Here is a 16310-nt window from a genome sequence, read left to right on the forward strand (position 1 = left end):
AGGATAAGATTCACATTCTCAAATTTAACTATAGCATGTTTATACTTATCTGGTAGCTTCATAATATACAAAAAGTTAGAACAACCTAGCCATAAAGAGAAAATGAAACATTTTTACAAGCAACAAGGCCCATCTATCAAAATAGACTACACTTTCTTCTTTCATGGATTCAACATTAATCTTTACAATATAATACAATGGAAAATGAAATACTGGAGCGAACAAATAGCGTTGTCTTTGTTGAAAAGATATGTAAAAGCTGCCATATACAGAATGTTATTACATTCATCAATCGGGCTGTAGGACAGAAAGTTCAGTGCACCTATTGTAAACAACAGGTGAGATAATAGTGGGTTGTTATTTCAAGAATTGTTTTAGATTCTATATTCAAGTTATTCATCAACTTGAATACAAATGTATTAATGTTGCAGTGAGGAAACAATATGGGAAAATCTTGAATATCTCCCATATATGGATTTGCCAAGTGTGTGAATTTAATATGAATCTGTGTTGACGTCATTAAGACTATTAATACCATCTAGAAATATTGTAAACATCTGAGATTCCTCTACTTTGGTACTACAAATACAACTGGTGGTTCATGACGTCTTTGCCAGGGATGGTAGGTATAAGTGTAAAGTCTAACAGAGACACCGTCTGAGTGCTGTGCACTTTTATTGGGGCAGTTGCAGACAATGGGACTGACTCTCTTTAATGTGTGGATGTGAACATTTATATGGTGAAAATAAATAGATAAAAAGGGGGTGTGATAGGGGATAAAGGGGTTACTTGAGTGGAGATGGTAACAGGCTTTCTGATCGGTTTAAAGTAAGACATGGCATCCTGAAGAGAGCCCTTCCTCTAATACCCCCAGCTCCCCATTGGCATTATCTAAACAATTCTCTACAATGCTTCAATTCATTTTTTTTACAGCAAATACGGAAACCATTTCTGTACAATTTATATTATTGAAATATACTGTAGGAAGGTAGTAAATTAATGTTTCGTGGTTCACATAGTTTTTCCAAGAAAAATATTGACGTTTCAGTAGACACATATTCTTCATATAATATTCTCAAAAGTACACAACAGCAAATTCCACTGTCACAGGACTTGGGCATGCATTACCCAAAAACCTATAATCCATTGCAACAAATACGTTCTCAATTTGCAGTATATTTTATCCTTACTAAGTAAAAGGTTTCCCCCGTTAATGTTGTAATTAGTATGATAAGTCAAATATTAATCATCCTCACAATCAAAATCGAATGTGATACACACAAATGAGTAGCAATATGGAAGTATCCGTTGAAATATTTGTCACACAAAGTCCTTATGCCTTTGTAAGCATCTGTGGGTTCCACTCAGAACGGTTACGACTTATGCTGAGCAGACACACCTTTCCAGTAGTCTAAAATATCATGTAAGTCCTCGTCTTTCGCAAACTGCACTTTCTTGCGCAGCGCGTGCCCAGCGGCCATGTACTCGTCGTCCTTGTGCCGTTTCCCCCGGAGCTTAAACCGCTCCCAGATACTATGGGAAGGTTTGCAATAGTACTCCGGACTGGAGGCGTAGCTCATGTTGTGGTACTGGGAGTTGAGCTGGGAGTAGGCTAAGTCTCTGGTGCGGGAGTGGGTGAGCGGTTCCAGGATGGAGGACTTGTGGCCATCGGGTCCTTCCAGTTCCTCGATCTGGGGATCCGGGTAGGAGTGGCGGTGGTCGCTGTACTGACGCATCTTCTCCGCTTCCGCCCTCAGGATGGCGGCGGCGGGCGTCACAGTGAGGATGGTCTCTCCCGTGGGGGAGTTCTTCTCGATGTACTTGGACTCCGAGCGGTATGGCCTGGGGCTCCTCATAGGCCCCCCTGTGGCAGTGCTGGGCCTCTTTGGGGACACGTCGGCGGAGCGGTGTCTCTGCAACGAGTGGTGGTAGCTGTCGTTGTACGCTGGCGACAGAAGGCCCGATTTACTCTGGGGATGTTCTGATAGTAGTACCAGCTGGGGTTCTGCATTAGACACCGCTCCTGAATGCATCCCCTGGAAAGAGGTGGATTCTGACTTCAGAGCATCTATACAGTTGTTGATGATCTGGTTGACTTTATCCACCTCTTTTGCAATGGTAGAAATCTCTGCAACAGACCCTTGGCTGTTGCCGGGCATTCCCATATCACATTCCCTGCATTCGTGGTGGTCCCCACCACGCACCTCCATGTAATTCCCCTTGTTCATCTTAGGCATGTCACTTAGCTCCTGGAACTTGTATTGCTCCATTTCATTTCCAGGCTGCATGTATTGCATTCGGCCCATTGTTTCTCCAGCCATCATCTGCTTCTGGGACATGCGTGGCATGGTTCCCCCTTCAAGGTCCTGTCCATACTTGAGTTCCATTAGGTTCTTCTTCAGACTCTCTGTCTTTTTGTGCTTGTCATCTAGGTGGCGCTTTTTCCTCAAGCAGTAATAGACCACTCCCAAGACGATGATCATGCTGAATAAGCATCCCAGAATAGTCATAATGTAGTGGGTCGCGGCCGCATTGCTTACTGCTCTGTCCTTTCCATGCCATGGGCCTGTAGTGATTTGCAGACAGGTGTGGTTAAATCGGAGAGAATTTCGTATAGAAGCGACGCAGTACATGTAGTCAGTGTGGGGTTTTAGGTTTTTGAGCTCAATGTCCTCCTTGATATCTTTCAGGTTTTGTATGTCGGTGAAGAAGCTGTTGTTGTACTGAACCAGGCTGTACATCTTTTTATAGGGGTGAGGGATCTGAACACTGATGATGGCCCCTGTGTCAGACACCTGTTTCAGTTTCATCTTGGGTTTGACTTCCACTTCATTGTACGTGGTGGTGGTGATGATGTCATCCGGCTCCGTCCCTGAGTAGCAGTCGTCCAGCAGACAGGGGGTGGTGTCCGGGTGAGTGGTGGTGAGCTCCGGGGGGATGGGAATGTATGGGGTCACGTAGTCATCTGTACACACAGTGGTGAGCATGTAAAGAGCATTCCTATACGTGTGGTCATTGGGAAGCGTGCTTAGAAGGCTGTAACCAGAGACGCCTTGTGGGGAGTCACATACCATCCTCTCGTTCGTCCTGTTGGGGAAAACCGAGAGCCACTTGACGAAGCCAAGCAGCTCGCAGGAACAGTTGAATGGGTTGGTGTATAACTCACAGGTCGTGAGCTTACTCAGGTTGGCGAAAGTGGAGCCGTCTAACTGCTGGATTCGGTTCATGGAGAGGTCAATGTTCTCGATGTTGGGGCATTCCCAAAAGGCATTGTGTGTCACAGTCTCAATCAGGTTAGCCTGGAGGTAGAGGTACTGTAGCTTGCCTAACCCCCGGAGGATCCCTTCTGTCAAGTTCCGCATCTTGTTGAAGCCCAGCTGGAGGACTTGTAGATTGAATTGGGCAGAAAAAGCCCCATCTTCTATATAGGAGATATCATTCTTTGTCAGATTCAGGTAGGTCAAGTTGGCAAAGCGGCTCAGAGAAGAGTATTGGATGCTTTTGATTTTGTTTTCATTGAGACGAAGGTCAACGATGGTACTATTGATATGTTGAGGGATGGCCTCATAAGGGGGTTGATTTTGGCTACAAATCGCCAGCCACACAAAGCCCTTTTCGCCCTCAATTAACCAGCAGTCTCCATTGACTTTACTGATATTAGTCACATAAAGAAGAGCCACGGACCAGAAAAAGGCACTGATCACCATGCCCACACTGCGGGCCATTGGTGCTTCTCTAAGAGCTGCACAGCGTCCAAAACAGTACGAGAGGGCAAAGGGCAGCGTGGTCAATACAGTTGAACGGATGTGGTTGAATATTCAGCTGGATGTAAACCGGTGCTCAGTGCCAGAAACAACCCTAATGTTGTTTTCCCATTCATTGAAGGATGGTTGCATCCTCAAGTACCAAACCTTTGCAAAAAAGTGGTGGGTGTTTCGCTTTACTAGGTGTTCCATTCAGGGAGTTTTGCCTGCAGTCAAATTCAGGGTGAAGGCTCGTCGAGATTAAGCTTCTCACAGGCTCAGATTGGTTTGTGTTTCTGTTCTGAGGGGCGACCATCGTTAAATTGTCGCATCATGGTGTTTGTCTCCCCTCTCCTCGTCGGTCTCCTTTTCACAGCAGTACCCTGCAGGCAAGAGAGAAGAACATGTTATTTATATTTTGTTTGCCATTTGAATGGTTAGTAGCAATTGCATATGCATTTCCTAGGTTGGCGTAACAGTACAAATATTTGTTGGCTACCAATGGCCAATTAGCATTTGACAGGTTGATTGAGAAAAAAAAGGTACCCGTTTTCACACCTCTACACCGAACGGTGTCAAGCTCTGCAAACTGTTTGGAATCTGAATTAAATAAATTCAAGACATTTTAGCATGCTTTTTTTCTCTTTATATTCTGATACAGATACATAGTTAAATTAAATATTTTTTGCTCCAATTTTCCACAGTGGATTGCACAATATTTAGAAGTAATGTGATGTAAAGTTAGATTAAACCTTTAATGGAGGCAACCCATGATTGCATGAGTGCATGTTTGAGCTTTAGCTTTCCAACAAACATAGGACGGATGGAATTTATATTTATTGTACTGTTGGTTTGGGTATGACAGCCAGACAGGGTGAGCAATAAGCCTCTGCAAACGACAGACAGGCAAAGGCAAAGCGACAGGCATGCTCCTTACATCTTCCTCTGTTATTTTTGTGACTATTCCTTGTGTTCCTTGCCCTTCAAACCAAATTCTTGAAGATTGAAATGAACTTACAACTCCATATTTGGAGCTGTGAATCTTTGTGAAGTGAGCACAGCCATACTGCTTCATCACATGTTGAAAGGCTTTTTATTTATATGGATGTAATTATATATCTCCAGCATACATAATATTTAGAAATTAATAATGAAATAATTATGGTATGGATGAATGGATTTGAAAAAACACTTTATAGTGAAAGGAAGCTTATGATGTCGTTCAAAACTTATTTTTCAGTCCAGTTAGACACAACAATTATACTTTGCTTGGAGAACCATAAGTTAATTGCATCGCATGACTTACGGCCCTACAAAACTGTAACATTCACTTGGTGGTGTGAAGCGGGAATTATCGGCTCGCTTCACTGAATACACAGAGGAGTTCCCATGGAAATTAGGGATATGGGCGGGCCCTACCGGCAGGGAGCTCCGGTGAAGCACCGTGGACATTTTCGCCACAGTACACATGTCAAATCGTGTCTCCAAGACCGTTAAAGCACGAATTACAGCACAAAATATTCTACAGATGACCAGAGAATCCTAAGCTTCACAGTGAGGCTTAAAAAGTCAATAATTGAAAAGCTAAAACAAACTAAAAAAAGCCCAAAAGGCTTAAGTCGTTGATCGTAATTTTTTTTGGATATGTTGATGACCCTAGTCATTGAGCCAAGACTTTAAATTCTTGGAGATTAAAATCATTTCCAAGGTGTTTTACTGTTAAGGCCCACTGTGAGTAGTTAATAAAGTAGGATTTATAAGCAGTATTATTCTGTTCCAACGGCAGTGTGCTGGTAATCAAAGAGGAGATTTTGAAAATGATTAAACCCAGTGGTACCACTCACTGCTCCCGGTAATGTCCCCCTTCAGCTACACCCACAAGTCATGAAGCATTGCATTATGGGAGTGCACAGAGGGTGGGCAGTGTTTTTTTGATAGAGGAAATGTCCCTGCGATCCAGAAAAAAGCACAATCAAAACTGCGGGAACAAAATGCATGTGACAGTTTATGGCAGCCATAATATACTTCAACCTGGCACCCCGCCAGCTCTCAGGGCTCGGGCTTTTTTCTGCGGTTGGTTGACCTTTTGAAAAAGCAGTTTATCAAATTACACAATTGCAGGAATACCTGGTTGTCAGAGTGGGATCTGAACACAATCCACACACGAGTGTAATAACGTCTCAGGGATTTCATGCTGTAAATAAAAAAGTGATGGTTGTTAATAAACTGGTAACATTAAAGCAGACCAAATGTCAGCTCCTGCTGTTGTCACACAAGCAGTGGATTCATGTGTCTGCTTGGTGGTAGACAAAAGGAAATAAATACATTATTTAATTACCAATTTAATTGCCACTATTTAATTCCTTCTTTAATACCTCTGGCTGTTCTTTTTTAACAAAAATAAAGATGTGACGCTTGAGGTAGAGAAAACAAAAGTAAAAGCAATAATACCATACGGAGGACATGGCTATAAAATTGCCAATGGCTGCCATTAGACACATCTCCTTCCGTGACAACAAAAGAACATTTGCAATGGAGGAATAATAAAAAAAGGAAAAAAAACAACATAGGAGCTCTTCTAAAGTCCCGGGGAGAAAAGCTAGTTCCAAATCCAATGTTCCATGAAATGAATATGAAAAACACAGCTCTCTTAGAATATTTGCCAAAGCAAAAGACTCCTCTTTCGGTGGGCAAATGCTGTCCATTTAATATCCCCCCCCCCCCCGGTCTCTGACCTTTACAGTAAATACCGCCTGGTGTGTACTCGGAACTCAGCAGACCTCGGCCGGTCTGGGGCGGCGGCGGCGGCGGCGGCGGTGGCGGCGTGGTGCACTGGCACCACTTCAGCAGTTAACTGCAGGTCTGCAGGAGTTTGTAAACCCAGAGCCCTAAAGTGTCATCTCGCGGTGAGCGCGCGACGGGCTGTTTTGTCCAGAGTGACTCACTCTGCCGAGCTTCAAACAGATCACCGCTGCTTCACCGCTGAGACGCGACGAATGTGTTCCTGTGCGTAATACCTTTCTTCCTTCTTTTTTCCCCCCCCCCGCCCTTCTCGAGGGAGGGTAAACCCCAGCTCGCAGGGGGATTGTATTAATTACCAGCAGATTTGCCTGGGAGCGCTTTATTCCTCCCTAAAGTTGTTATCTTCAACCTGTTTTCTCTCCCTGTTCCCTTCCACGAGTTGGACGTCGTGTTTTGGTTTTGCGACAACACAAAAAAACAGCCCTGAGCGACTCGCTATCGGAGACCAGGATAAACAAATTAAAAAGTGTGTGTGGGGTTGCGGATGAGGGGATTCAAACTGATTTTTTACGGCATATGTTTGATGCGAGAGCCCGGCGCATATATTCTCGCCTTGAACACCGATGCCGACGATGGCAGCAGCCAGACTGTGTTTGTTGTCTCTTAAAAGCTTAGGTCTATGCGGCACCTCCGAGGCCCCTACCACTCTCCCTAATGGCTGCAATCTGTATGGCTGAGCGTTAGCCCTGAGTGCAGAAAGCACCCTGGGCGTCAGAGAGCCCCGTCCATTCTCCTATCACACACAAACAGCCAGTCCGCACGCTCCCTTTCTTCCATGTGAGCTTTATGTGCTGCGTAATGAAGGTTTTTCCTCTCCCTTTCATCCTCCTGTATACAACATTTTAAAGACTCTGTGCATGTGTGTGTGTGTGTGTGGGGGGATGGAGGGCCTTGGCTTGATTAAATGATATCTCTGCTGACTGTTTGTTGTTTCCTCTTGTGGTAACGCGTACTCGTGTACGCAGTAAGCAGTTCGTAGATCAATTCAAATGAAAAAAATGCTAAAACAGCAACAACTTACTTGTTGCCGTTCAACTGACAATTATTAACAGAGGCAATAGGTTTCCGGTTATAATAAAAACGATTCAAAGATAAAAGATAAAAGGAAAAAACCCCGGACATCATTTGAACGACGTCAGGGAACAAAACTGAACTCAACCATTTCGAAAGTAACAAGTTAACACCAGCTTGGGCCGTGCGAGCGATGGGGCGGAACCAATCTGGACTGCGTAGCGCTTCGAGCCTGATAAACTGCTATAGTGGCGCCCGTCGCGTCGGCCGAGCGTGTCTCTACGACGACTGCCGCTCCCCCACGAGTACGGGAAGGAGGCCTCGCTCGTCACCTCACATCACTGCCGCGGTTCTGTCTGTAACACGCCATCATGCTCGCTCCCTTGTGTCTGCCAAGACTGTTTAAGAGAGATCAATGCGCGCAAAATCGACTCTAATCCAACCTCGACCACCGCGGCTCCTGTCTGTTCTTTCCCCTCCACATCCACAAAAGAGTTCTTATCAAAGACACACTCCCCCACACACACACACACACGCGCGCGCGCGCTCTGCGTCTATGTCACCTGATTCCCATGTCCCGGGTGTTCGCTATCTTTTGCTTTGTGACAACGGTGAAGGTGCCCCACCCACCACCCACCGTACACACCGGCTCCACATCCGAGGGGCCTCTGCTCATCCATACCAATGACTGCCCTTTATTTGACAACATTGGAAATGCATGCACTTCTTGCCAGGAGAAGAAGAATGAAAAGGGGATGAGGGGGGTGGGGGGGGGGGGGGGGGGGGGTGGAGGGGAGCGAGACAGAAAAGAGAGATGGGCACACAGAATTGGCCGAATCAATTGAGTCGAAATGAAACCAACTTCCACCGAGGAAGGAAAACATGTCCCTCATTGAAATGCTATGAATTGCTTTAGAGGTGGAGGGAGGAGACGGAGGAGGTGGTGGAGGGAGGAGGAGGTGGAGGGACAAGGAGGTGGAGGGAGGAGGAGAAGGAGGGATGAGGTGGAGGGAGGAAGACGGAGGAGGAGGAGGGAGAAGGAGGTGGAGGGAGAAGGAGGTGGAGGGAGGAGGAGGGAGAAGGAGGTGGAGGGAGGAGGTGGAGAAGGGAGGAGGTGGAGGGATGAGGTGGAGGGAGGAGGAGGAGGGAGGAAGACGGAGGAGGAGGAGGGAGAAGGAGGTGGAGGGAGGAGGAGGTGGAGGAGAAGGAGGGAGGAGATGGAGTACAGAGGATGGAGGCGGAGGAGGGAAGTGCTGTAGGGAGGAGGAAGTGGGGGGAGGAGGAGGAGAAGGAGGTGGAGGAGAAGGAGGGAGGAGATGGAGTACAGAGGATGGAGGCGGAGGAGGGAAGTGGTGTAGGGAGGAGGAAGTGGGGGGAGGAGGAGAGGAAGGAGGAGGAGAAGGAGGAGAGGAAGAAGGAGGGAGGAGATGGAGGACAGAGGATGGAGGCGGAGGAGGGAAGTGGTGTAGGGAGGAGGAGGTGGGGGGAGGGGGAAAGGAAGGAGGAGGCAGAGGCGGAAGGAGGAAGAGGATGTGGATGGAGGAGAAGGAGGTGGAGGAAGAAGGAGGTGGAGGAGAAGGCCATGGAGAGAGGAGGTGGCGGAGAAGGAGGTGGTGGGGGCACAGAGGAGAAGGAAGCATATGTTTGGGTTATGTCTGCGGAGGACATTTAACTCATGCATTAATTACCGGTAGAGAATAGGACTGGTGGGAAACGGGACATTCTTTTTACATTAAGGGCTTCCTACTTTCTCTTTTACTTTGTATGGATTATATGACGTCAATAGTAGGCTTGTATCGCCCCCGTTTTAGTCATAGGAAACACATACGAGCAAGACTGATTATCTCTCGAACACTTGACACACACACACACACACACACACACACACACACACACACATACATTGATGAACATTGTATTCGAACTTGACTTCCTAGGGACACAGTGCCGCTGTTTGCCCTATTGACTTCATTTACCAGACAAAGAATGGAATTCCCTTGATGACAACTGCAGTCGGATTCAGGGGAATGCACCTGCCGCGATTCGGAATTAAACACAGCGAACACATCATGGATAGTAAGTCCTTCCCTCCATGCAGCACCATATGGAGTGTGAGCAATTTGTATAGATGTTTTACCAAGTGATTGTAAAAGGTCTATTATCTTTCACTGATTGATCGTAAAAGGTCTATTATAAGCCCCACTACTTACTTCTAACTAACCTCTTGTGTGAGAGAAGCAGTGTGCGTACAATACTGAAATGTAGCAGTGAGATGGCGCCATACAGGCACTGTATATATAATAAATATATACTATATATATAAAACATTCTCTAACCACATACCATTCTTTCGAAATATCTCATAAAAGTTGAGTGACCAGGCTCTATTTCATATGCGTCTGATAAGTTTAATTCAGGTCATCATTTCTAGAAAACCAATAGTTCAATCAATACGTTACAAAAAATGCATTTATATATATAATAAAGTTCACATTCATTATCGCTGATCGTTATATAGCCCCAGGGATTGATCTCGCTCACAGCCGTTTCTAAAATTAGAGTAGTCTTTTGGAGGACTCGCTACCGCTTGGTATGAAAGATAGTGGAATCGATGTGCGGCGGCATCTGCACTCAGCATGTCTACATGAAGGACTGAAAAGTTTTTCGCCTCCCACCACCACTTAGTATTCCGCGCAGGTGGCAGCATCACACTTTCTGAAACTCTAAATGACTTACTGCCCTGCTGTCTCTTTGCAAATTCCGCGATCACTCTCAATTGTTCTCCAGTGTATAAAGTGTACTTTAAAAGGCTCACGACCCAGTGCGATTGAAACCTTAGACGTAGACAGCCGAAAAAAAATGAAAGAAGAATGTCATTACAGAGTTAAAGCCTAGGCCCCACATTTTAAAAGGATGACACGCCACGGAATCACATTGCACCGAATGTAACAATGGCCATCAACACGTCGGACTGCTGGAAACGATAGCAAAATAATAAATGATGTGATTTGACGTGCATTACAAAAGCAAAAGAGCTAGTGGGATTTTCATTGCCATCACTCCGCACGGCATTTCCTGTAATAAGCAAACCAATAAAAGTAATTAGCATTCCCACTCACTACTATAGTGTCTCTTGTTTCCCCCCCCCCCCCGAGGGAATCAGTCAAAAGTGGCACAAAATCATCGCCGGCCGCTATTTCTCTCCAGTGTGTTTGTGGTGGGGAAGGTGCAGCTCTGAACACCACCTGGAGGTTCAAACGCAATTTTCCAGACCATCGACTGAGCATTGGCTTTGGCACGCGCTCTATTTAGGCAAGTGATTCTCTAATCTGCCAGCCATGTCGCAAAACTTGCTGAGTCACACCCTGTCAGACTGAAAAGCAGGACCCCAAAGAAACCTGTGACAACAGGGCAAACAGTGACAATGGATTTTACATACAGCGCAAGGTCGTTTTCTTTTTAAGACTTAATTTTCTTTTTTAAAGACGACTTGTGAAACACAAAATAGCCCCTGCATGATTAGATACAGTAAATGTATATAAGCCATCACAGAATGAACCTTGTGAGAGTGAATGCACTCAATGAATGAATCCAGGCGGAGACAATGGCATTGATTGACAGCTGCGTCTGCATCAGCATTCCCATTGACAAACTGAGCAGGGCCGAGCCCACAGCTGACTAACCCTGGGTTCTGGTTTTCCTTTCTGCACATTGAACATTGAAAAAAAAAAAACCGAGGGACAAACAGACAGCATCTAGAGTCTATTTTGTCCTCTTTGGTTTTCCTGCTTGTTCTCCTCGTTAGTGATAACAGATGCATTGGCATTTCTGTTTATATTATATCTTTATTTTTGTTAAAGTAAGGGTTAGCAAAGTAAACCATAAGAGCAACATCGCTGAATATAGGAGGGTTTCAATCTGAGCATTCCGTAAAGAAATAAGTCAAAAACTCGCCATCTTGGTACTTCTTGACCAAACATTGCAAAACAACCATTACTCTCCCTCCTGTTATACCGCTGAAAGAGCACCAAGATGGCGGCTCTGGATGTTTGTTGCGACATCATGTGAAACCGCTCCGTCCGGGGACGCCGGCCGACTATGGCGGTGGCGGCGGCGGAATGAGATTGGGTTCCAGTGGCAGGAAGTGGAATCAATCATGGTAGCCCCTAGTGACAGCCGGGATGTTTCACAAGTCATCCTTTCTCTCTCCCCGCCGCTCTTTGATTTATATGTGTAGCGACGAGAAATGGATGGAAACAGCCGACGGAAAAAATAGGCTGCGAGGGTGTGGATTCAAATCGTTCCTCTCTCTCTCAAAGAACAAGAAGAAGCAGAACCACGATGAGAAATGAATTGAGTATGACAAGATGTACTGTACGGCCCGATGAGCCGCCGATGTGCGGGCGGAGGATGGGAGAAACTGACAGATTTCCAAAGAGACTGGTGGAAAAGCCAAACATGGACTTTGGGAACTTTGGGGAAAATCTTTTTTTGGCGGGGAAAAGGGGGGGGGGGGGGTGGTGTCAATGTCTCTGCGTTTGTGTATGTTCTTGTCTGTCTGTCTGTGCGCGTGCACGTATGCCTGTTCATCTGACCATCTGTTTGTCTGTAAATATGTGTGTTTGTGTCTGTTGTTTGTGTGTGTGTGTGTGTGTGTGTGTGTGTATGTCTCTTGCACTGTTGTCTGTAGGTCAATAGTTCTGCCCCTCCCCTTCTTAAATCTGCTCATCCATCCATTTCACTGTAAAGTGTCTGTGCAAACGCATCTATCAAATGTTGACTTGTCCCAGCCTAACTAGGTCGTCTGAAAAGCAGATGAATAATTTGGTGCCAAAATTGTGCCACGGGCCTTATCGCTGCTTTGAAAGTTTCCGAGATCGCATCGCTCCATCATAATGATCGACGCTCCACTTAGGTGCGGTGATTATCTTTAGTGTCTGAGCTAGTGTCTACCTCTCGGGACAAGGCAGGACGGGCTGTCAGCGGTAAACCCATAGATCAATACTAAAATAGGCCAATCACCTGCGAGTGACAGAGCGTGGGAAAGAGGAGGTTGTATTCAAATGTTCCCGATCCCGAGGCATGGAAAAAAAAAAACATGTGAGGAATCGGAGATCACGCTGAATTAGGGTGACTTAACACGATGACAGAGTCAAAAAGGGCAACAAAAAAACATCAAAGTCACCAAGTCATAATCCTTACAACATATAAATAATAAATGCAATTGCCAGCAGATGGCAGTTTTCCCATTTGATTAGAAGCCATATCCTAGACGTGTTTTCTCATAGGGTTGCGCATGCCCCTTATCTGCAACACTGCATACAGCTGAATATTATACAGCAGAGAGGATTTGTGCCAATGTATTGGCGGTGTAGTAAAAATAATGCTGTGTGTCTTTCGTATCTAATACCGTGAAACATTTGGATATCATTGACGTGGAATTGACAGCATGTGTATAAAAAAAAAAGTGGACAACTGTCCGATTCAGTTCAAAACCGCAACGCATGAAATGTCCACCGCCTACAGCAAAAAGATCTTCAGCTGAGAACCAAAACTCAACGGAGAGACAAAAGGAACCATGAAAAAGCAGATGGTCTGCACGCAGATCCGTCTTTAAAGGTGAACGGCTTGAGGTCTTTAAGAGCGTGTCGTGGGAGGTCCCGCTAAACACAGCGGAAGATAAACTTAAGCCATACGCATCCCACCGTGTAAGCCTCAAAACCCTCTCTCTCGTGTCAGCCCCCACCCCACCACGCCACTAGCACTGCCTACGAAGAAGAAAAAAAAAAAAGATGGCGGCCGTAATTGAATTCATTTCCAGGCTTATTTCACTACTGGTGGGCGAACGCGGGAAGGGTCAATTGGAGGGAGGCTCCGTGAGGTTAATGGGATGTGTGGCGCAAGAGAGTCCAAGTGAGTTATCATGGTCAGAAAGGGAAGAAAAATAATGGAGGAAATCACACGCTTTTCTATGGTCCCAGAGCGTCTTATCAGAGTGGTGGGGGGAAATCATTAGAATGCCTGCAATGAACGGGCTGACAGCTGCCTGTCAAAAGGCACAGGCTGCTCGTCTTAACCGATTCTCATTTCCCCCGTGATTGCTTTTCTCTTCGCTAATTCCCCCGCCACCCCTCCCCCTAGCCCCCCGCCGCCCCCATTTCTCTGCCTGCGTGACTTTCTATTAGCGAATAACAAGATATAGGGGAAGAAATACTAAAGACGACATGCCTGCTTTTGGGGGAAGCGATGGCTTCATTATGTGCGCATCTGTGTCACATTAATAACACGCATGTAGCACATGTGTGTCTATGTTCTATAGGCCTACAACATTTGAGGCCTACTATATTCCATATACTACATCATGTGCTATACTATATCATGATACTGAACGTATTATACTACAGTATGCACTTTATGTACTAGTATAGACTATACAATATACTAAACGCTAATATGTGTTATGTATACACTATATAGTGTTGCTGATATATAGTATATAAAGCATATGTTATAAACTATATGCTAATTTCTATATATATATTTATTTATGTATATATAGACCATGCTATATGCTATCCAAAGACACTTACACGCAAGCAGAATTCACATTGAGTTGACATTGTTCTTATGCTCTATATTTGGCATACAGAGGAGATGATAAATCATGGTCATCACGATGTGCCTTCCTTTGACATCTGTGACTAATAGAAGTGTTGCAGCTAAGTTGTATCATTGCAAAGTTTTCCTATGGTCCTGTCCAAGGGCCATCGCTGCTGTGGGATGATTAAAATAACATGGAGCTAAGTGTCCAGTCATTACGCCGAACATGAGTATGATGAGGTCACTTGAGGAGGATTCCATTAAGTTTGAACAGTGTTTTGGATAATCTGATCTGCAGATAAATAATTGAATGCTAAAGGCAAGATTAGATGGCAGGCTCACAATGATCATTATGAGGTAAAAGGAGGTCATTAAGCTTTTTAAAAATGGATGATCTCCAAGCAGACCATTTGTGTGCGATGTCATGCCTGAAAACGTTGGTGGTTATTGTGTGACTTGATTCATCTATCGGTCAAATAAATAGTTAAGAGGACTGAAGACTTACACTTATTTGTCTCTCATAGGATGATAATAATGATGAGGCTTATGATTATTTCTTTTCATAGCAAATTCATACCATTATAAATATGGCAGTATTGCTGTCCGTGAGTAGCGTTTAGGGTCCAACCGGTTCCATCGACAGCACTGCGGCATGATGAGCAAGCGGCCACTTACTGCATCCACCTAAAGAAGCCTGGACTACTAATGTCATGACTACTAAGTCAAAAGCGATGGTCTTTAGGGCTTCATCAAAGCACCACCTCTCTGCCCTTGAAGAATATGCGTATATTTTTGTTCAGATCCGTTTTTTGATATCTCCTTCTTCTTCTTCTCCTTCTTCTTTTGTCTAATTACCCTCTAATTGCAACCACTGCACGATTCGCTGCCACCGTCCTTCATCAGCGCCACTGTATGAGTCACTGTTCCCGCTTGTCGATTGGCAAAAAAGTAAAGACAAGAAAAAGAGAAAAGTACAAAAAAACAAGAATAACAACTCTTTGTAATTGTTTACTGCAACAGTTGTGTACTTCCATCTCAATAGCTATGAGTCTCCACATCATAGACAGGGTGAGACTGAATTATGAACTATGATAGCGATTAATAGGAATATGAACTGTGGGTTTTGCGCATATATATATACAAAGCTTATATTTCACCAGAAGTTTAGTCGAGATAAAAAAATCTATATGGATTGAGAGGGAACAATCTCTGAGATGGCTATGTACAGAGGACTTAATCAGTCAACTGATCAAGATTGCAGCCACTCGTGTCTGATTCAGTACGGGAAGTGTCTCTATCCTAATATGAAATACATAAACCAATTCTCTAACAAAGCATTTGACATCTGAAGACATCGGAAGAGTTACATTTGTAGATAAATCTATATCCTGGTTATAAAGTGCGAGCCGCAGAATTCATTTCCAAGCTGTACCCATCCTAAAACAATATTCTTGGTCAATTGGACACTGGGAATATCCTCCGCAAAGAAAACATGCACTGTGTATTCCAGAGTGGTTTATGCATCCAGACGGGTGTATGCATAATCCAGTGCTGTCAGGTTTACTGCTCTGTGTGAAATACAAAGCATAAAATGTATTTTTTTGTATGTGGCAAAATGTCCTCATAATGAGCAATGTGTGCCAATAGCAGAATGGCCACCGGTTGTATATTCTCATTTATGATACCATTTATCACAGCAAATTTCTCAAAGTGGATGTGGCATCCAATCCACCAAACATGGCACAATCCGCTATCACACAATCTGGGTTTAATTTTGGTTCCATTTTAGGGCAAGCCTTTCCTTTTTTTTTTTTTCTTCTAAGCACTCGCACAAAATGGACCCCTGTTGAGCAAACGACAAACCTTTCTATGGGTTGGAAAGATTTTTTTTCAGACAGGGACATTTATGAAAAAAGCTAAAGCTCCAGACTGAGTGGAAAAGTGAGGGGGGGGGAAACGCATTCAGTCATCAACTTTTAACCAGAAAACAGTTTGCATCTCTGTGAAAGAAAGAAGGCCACGACCCACAAGCACCCTCACATCAATACAAACTCATGATCATCATTACTTTTAACATTGATTCATCATAATTACATATATTTGACAGCATCGTCAGAGAAAATAAGCTGACATTGAAGCGTGTCCCAGGTAACC

At 44.6% G+C, this 16310-nt stretch overlaps 1 protein-coding gene across 1 annotated transcript; it reads right to left on the bottom strand.

Annotated features, from left to right (window-relative positions):
- Nucleotides 1–1373: 1373 nt before the first annotated feature.
- On the bottom strand, nt 1374–8236 carry elfn1a (extracellular leucine-rich repeat and fibronectin type III domain containing 1a; the record flags this gene model as incomplete). The annotated part of the gene is made up of 5 exons (XM_084488476.1): nt 1374–3742; nt 5588–5612; nt 5871–5889; nt 6494–6605; nt 8194–8236. 5 exons carry the CDS (start codon nt 8234–8236, stop codon nt 1374–1376), a joined length of 2568 nt encoding a protein of 855 aa, XP_084344602.1.
- Between the last annotated feature and the right edge of the window lie 8074 nt (nt 8237–16310).

Source organism: Micromesistius poutassou (assembly GCF_964030765.1).
Source record: "Micromesistius poutassou genome assembly, chromosome: 1".
Classification (NCBI taxonomy): Eukaryota; Metazoa; Chordata; class Actinopteri; order Gadiformes; family Gadidae; genus Micromesistius; species Micromesistius poutassou.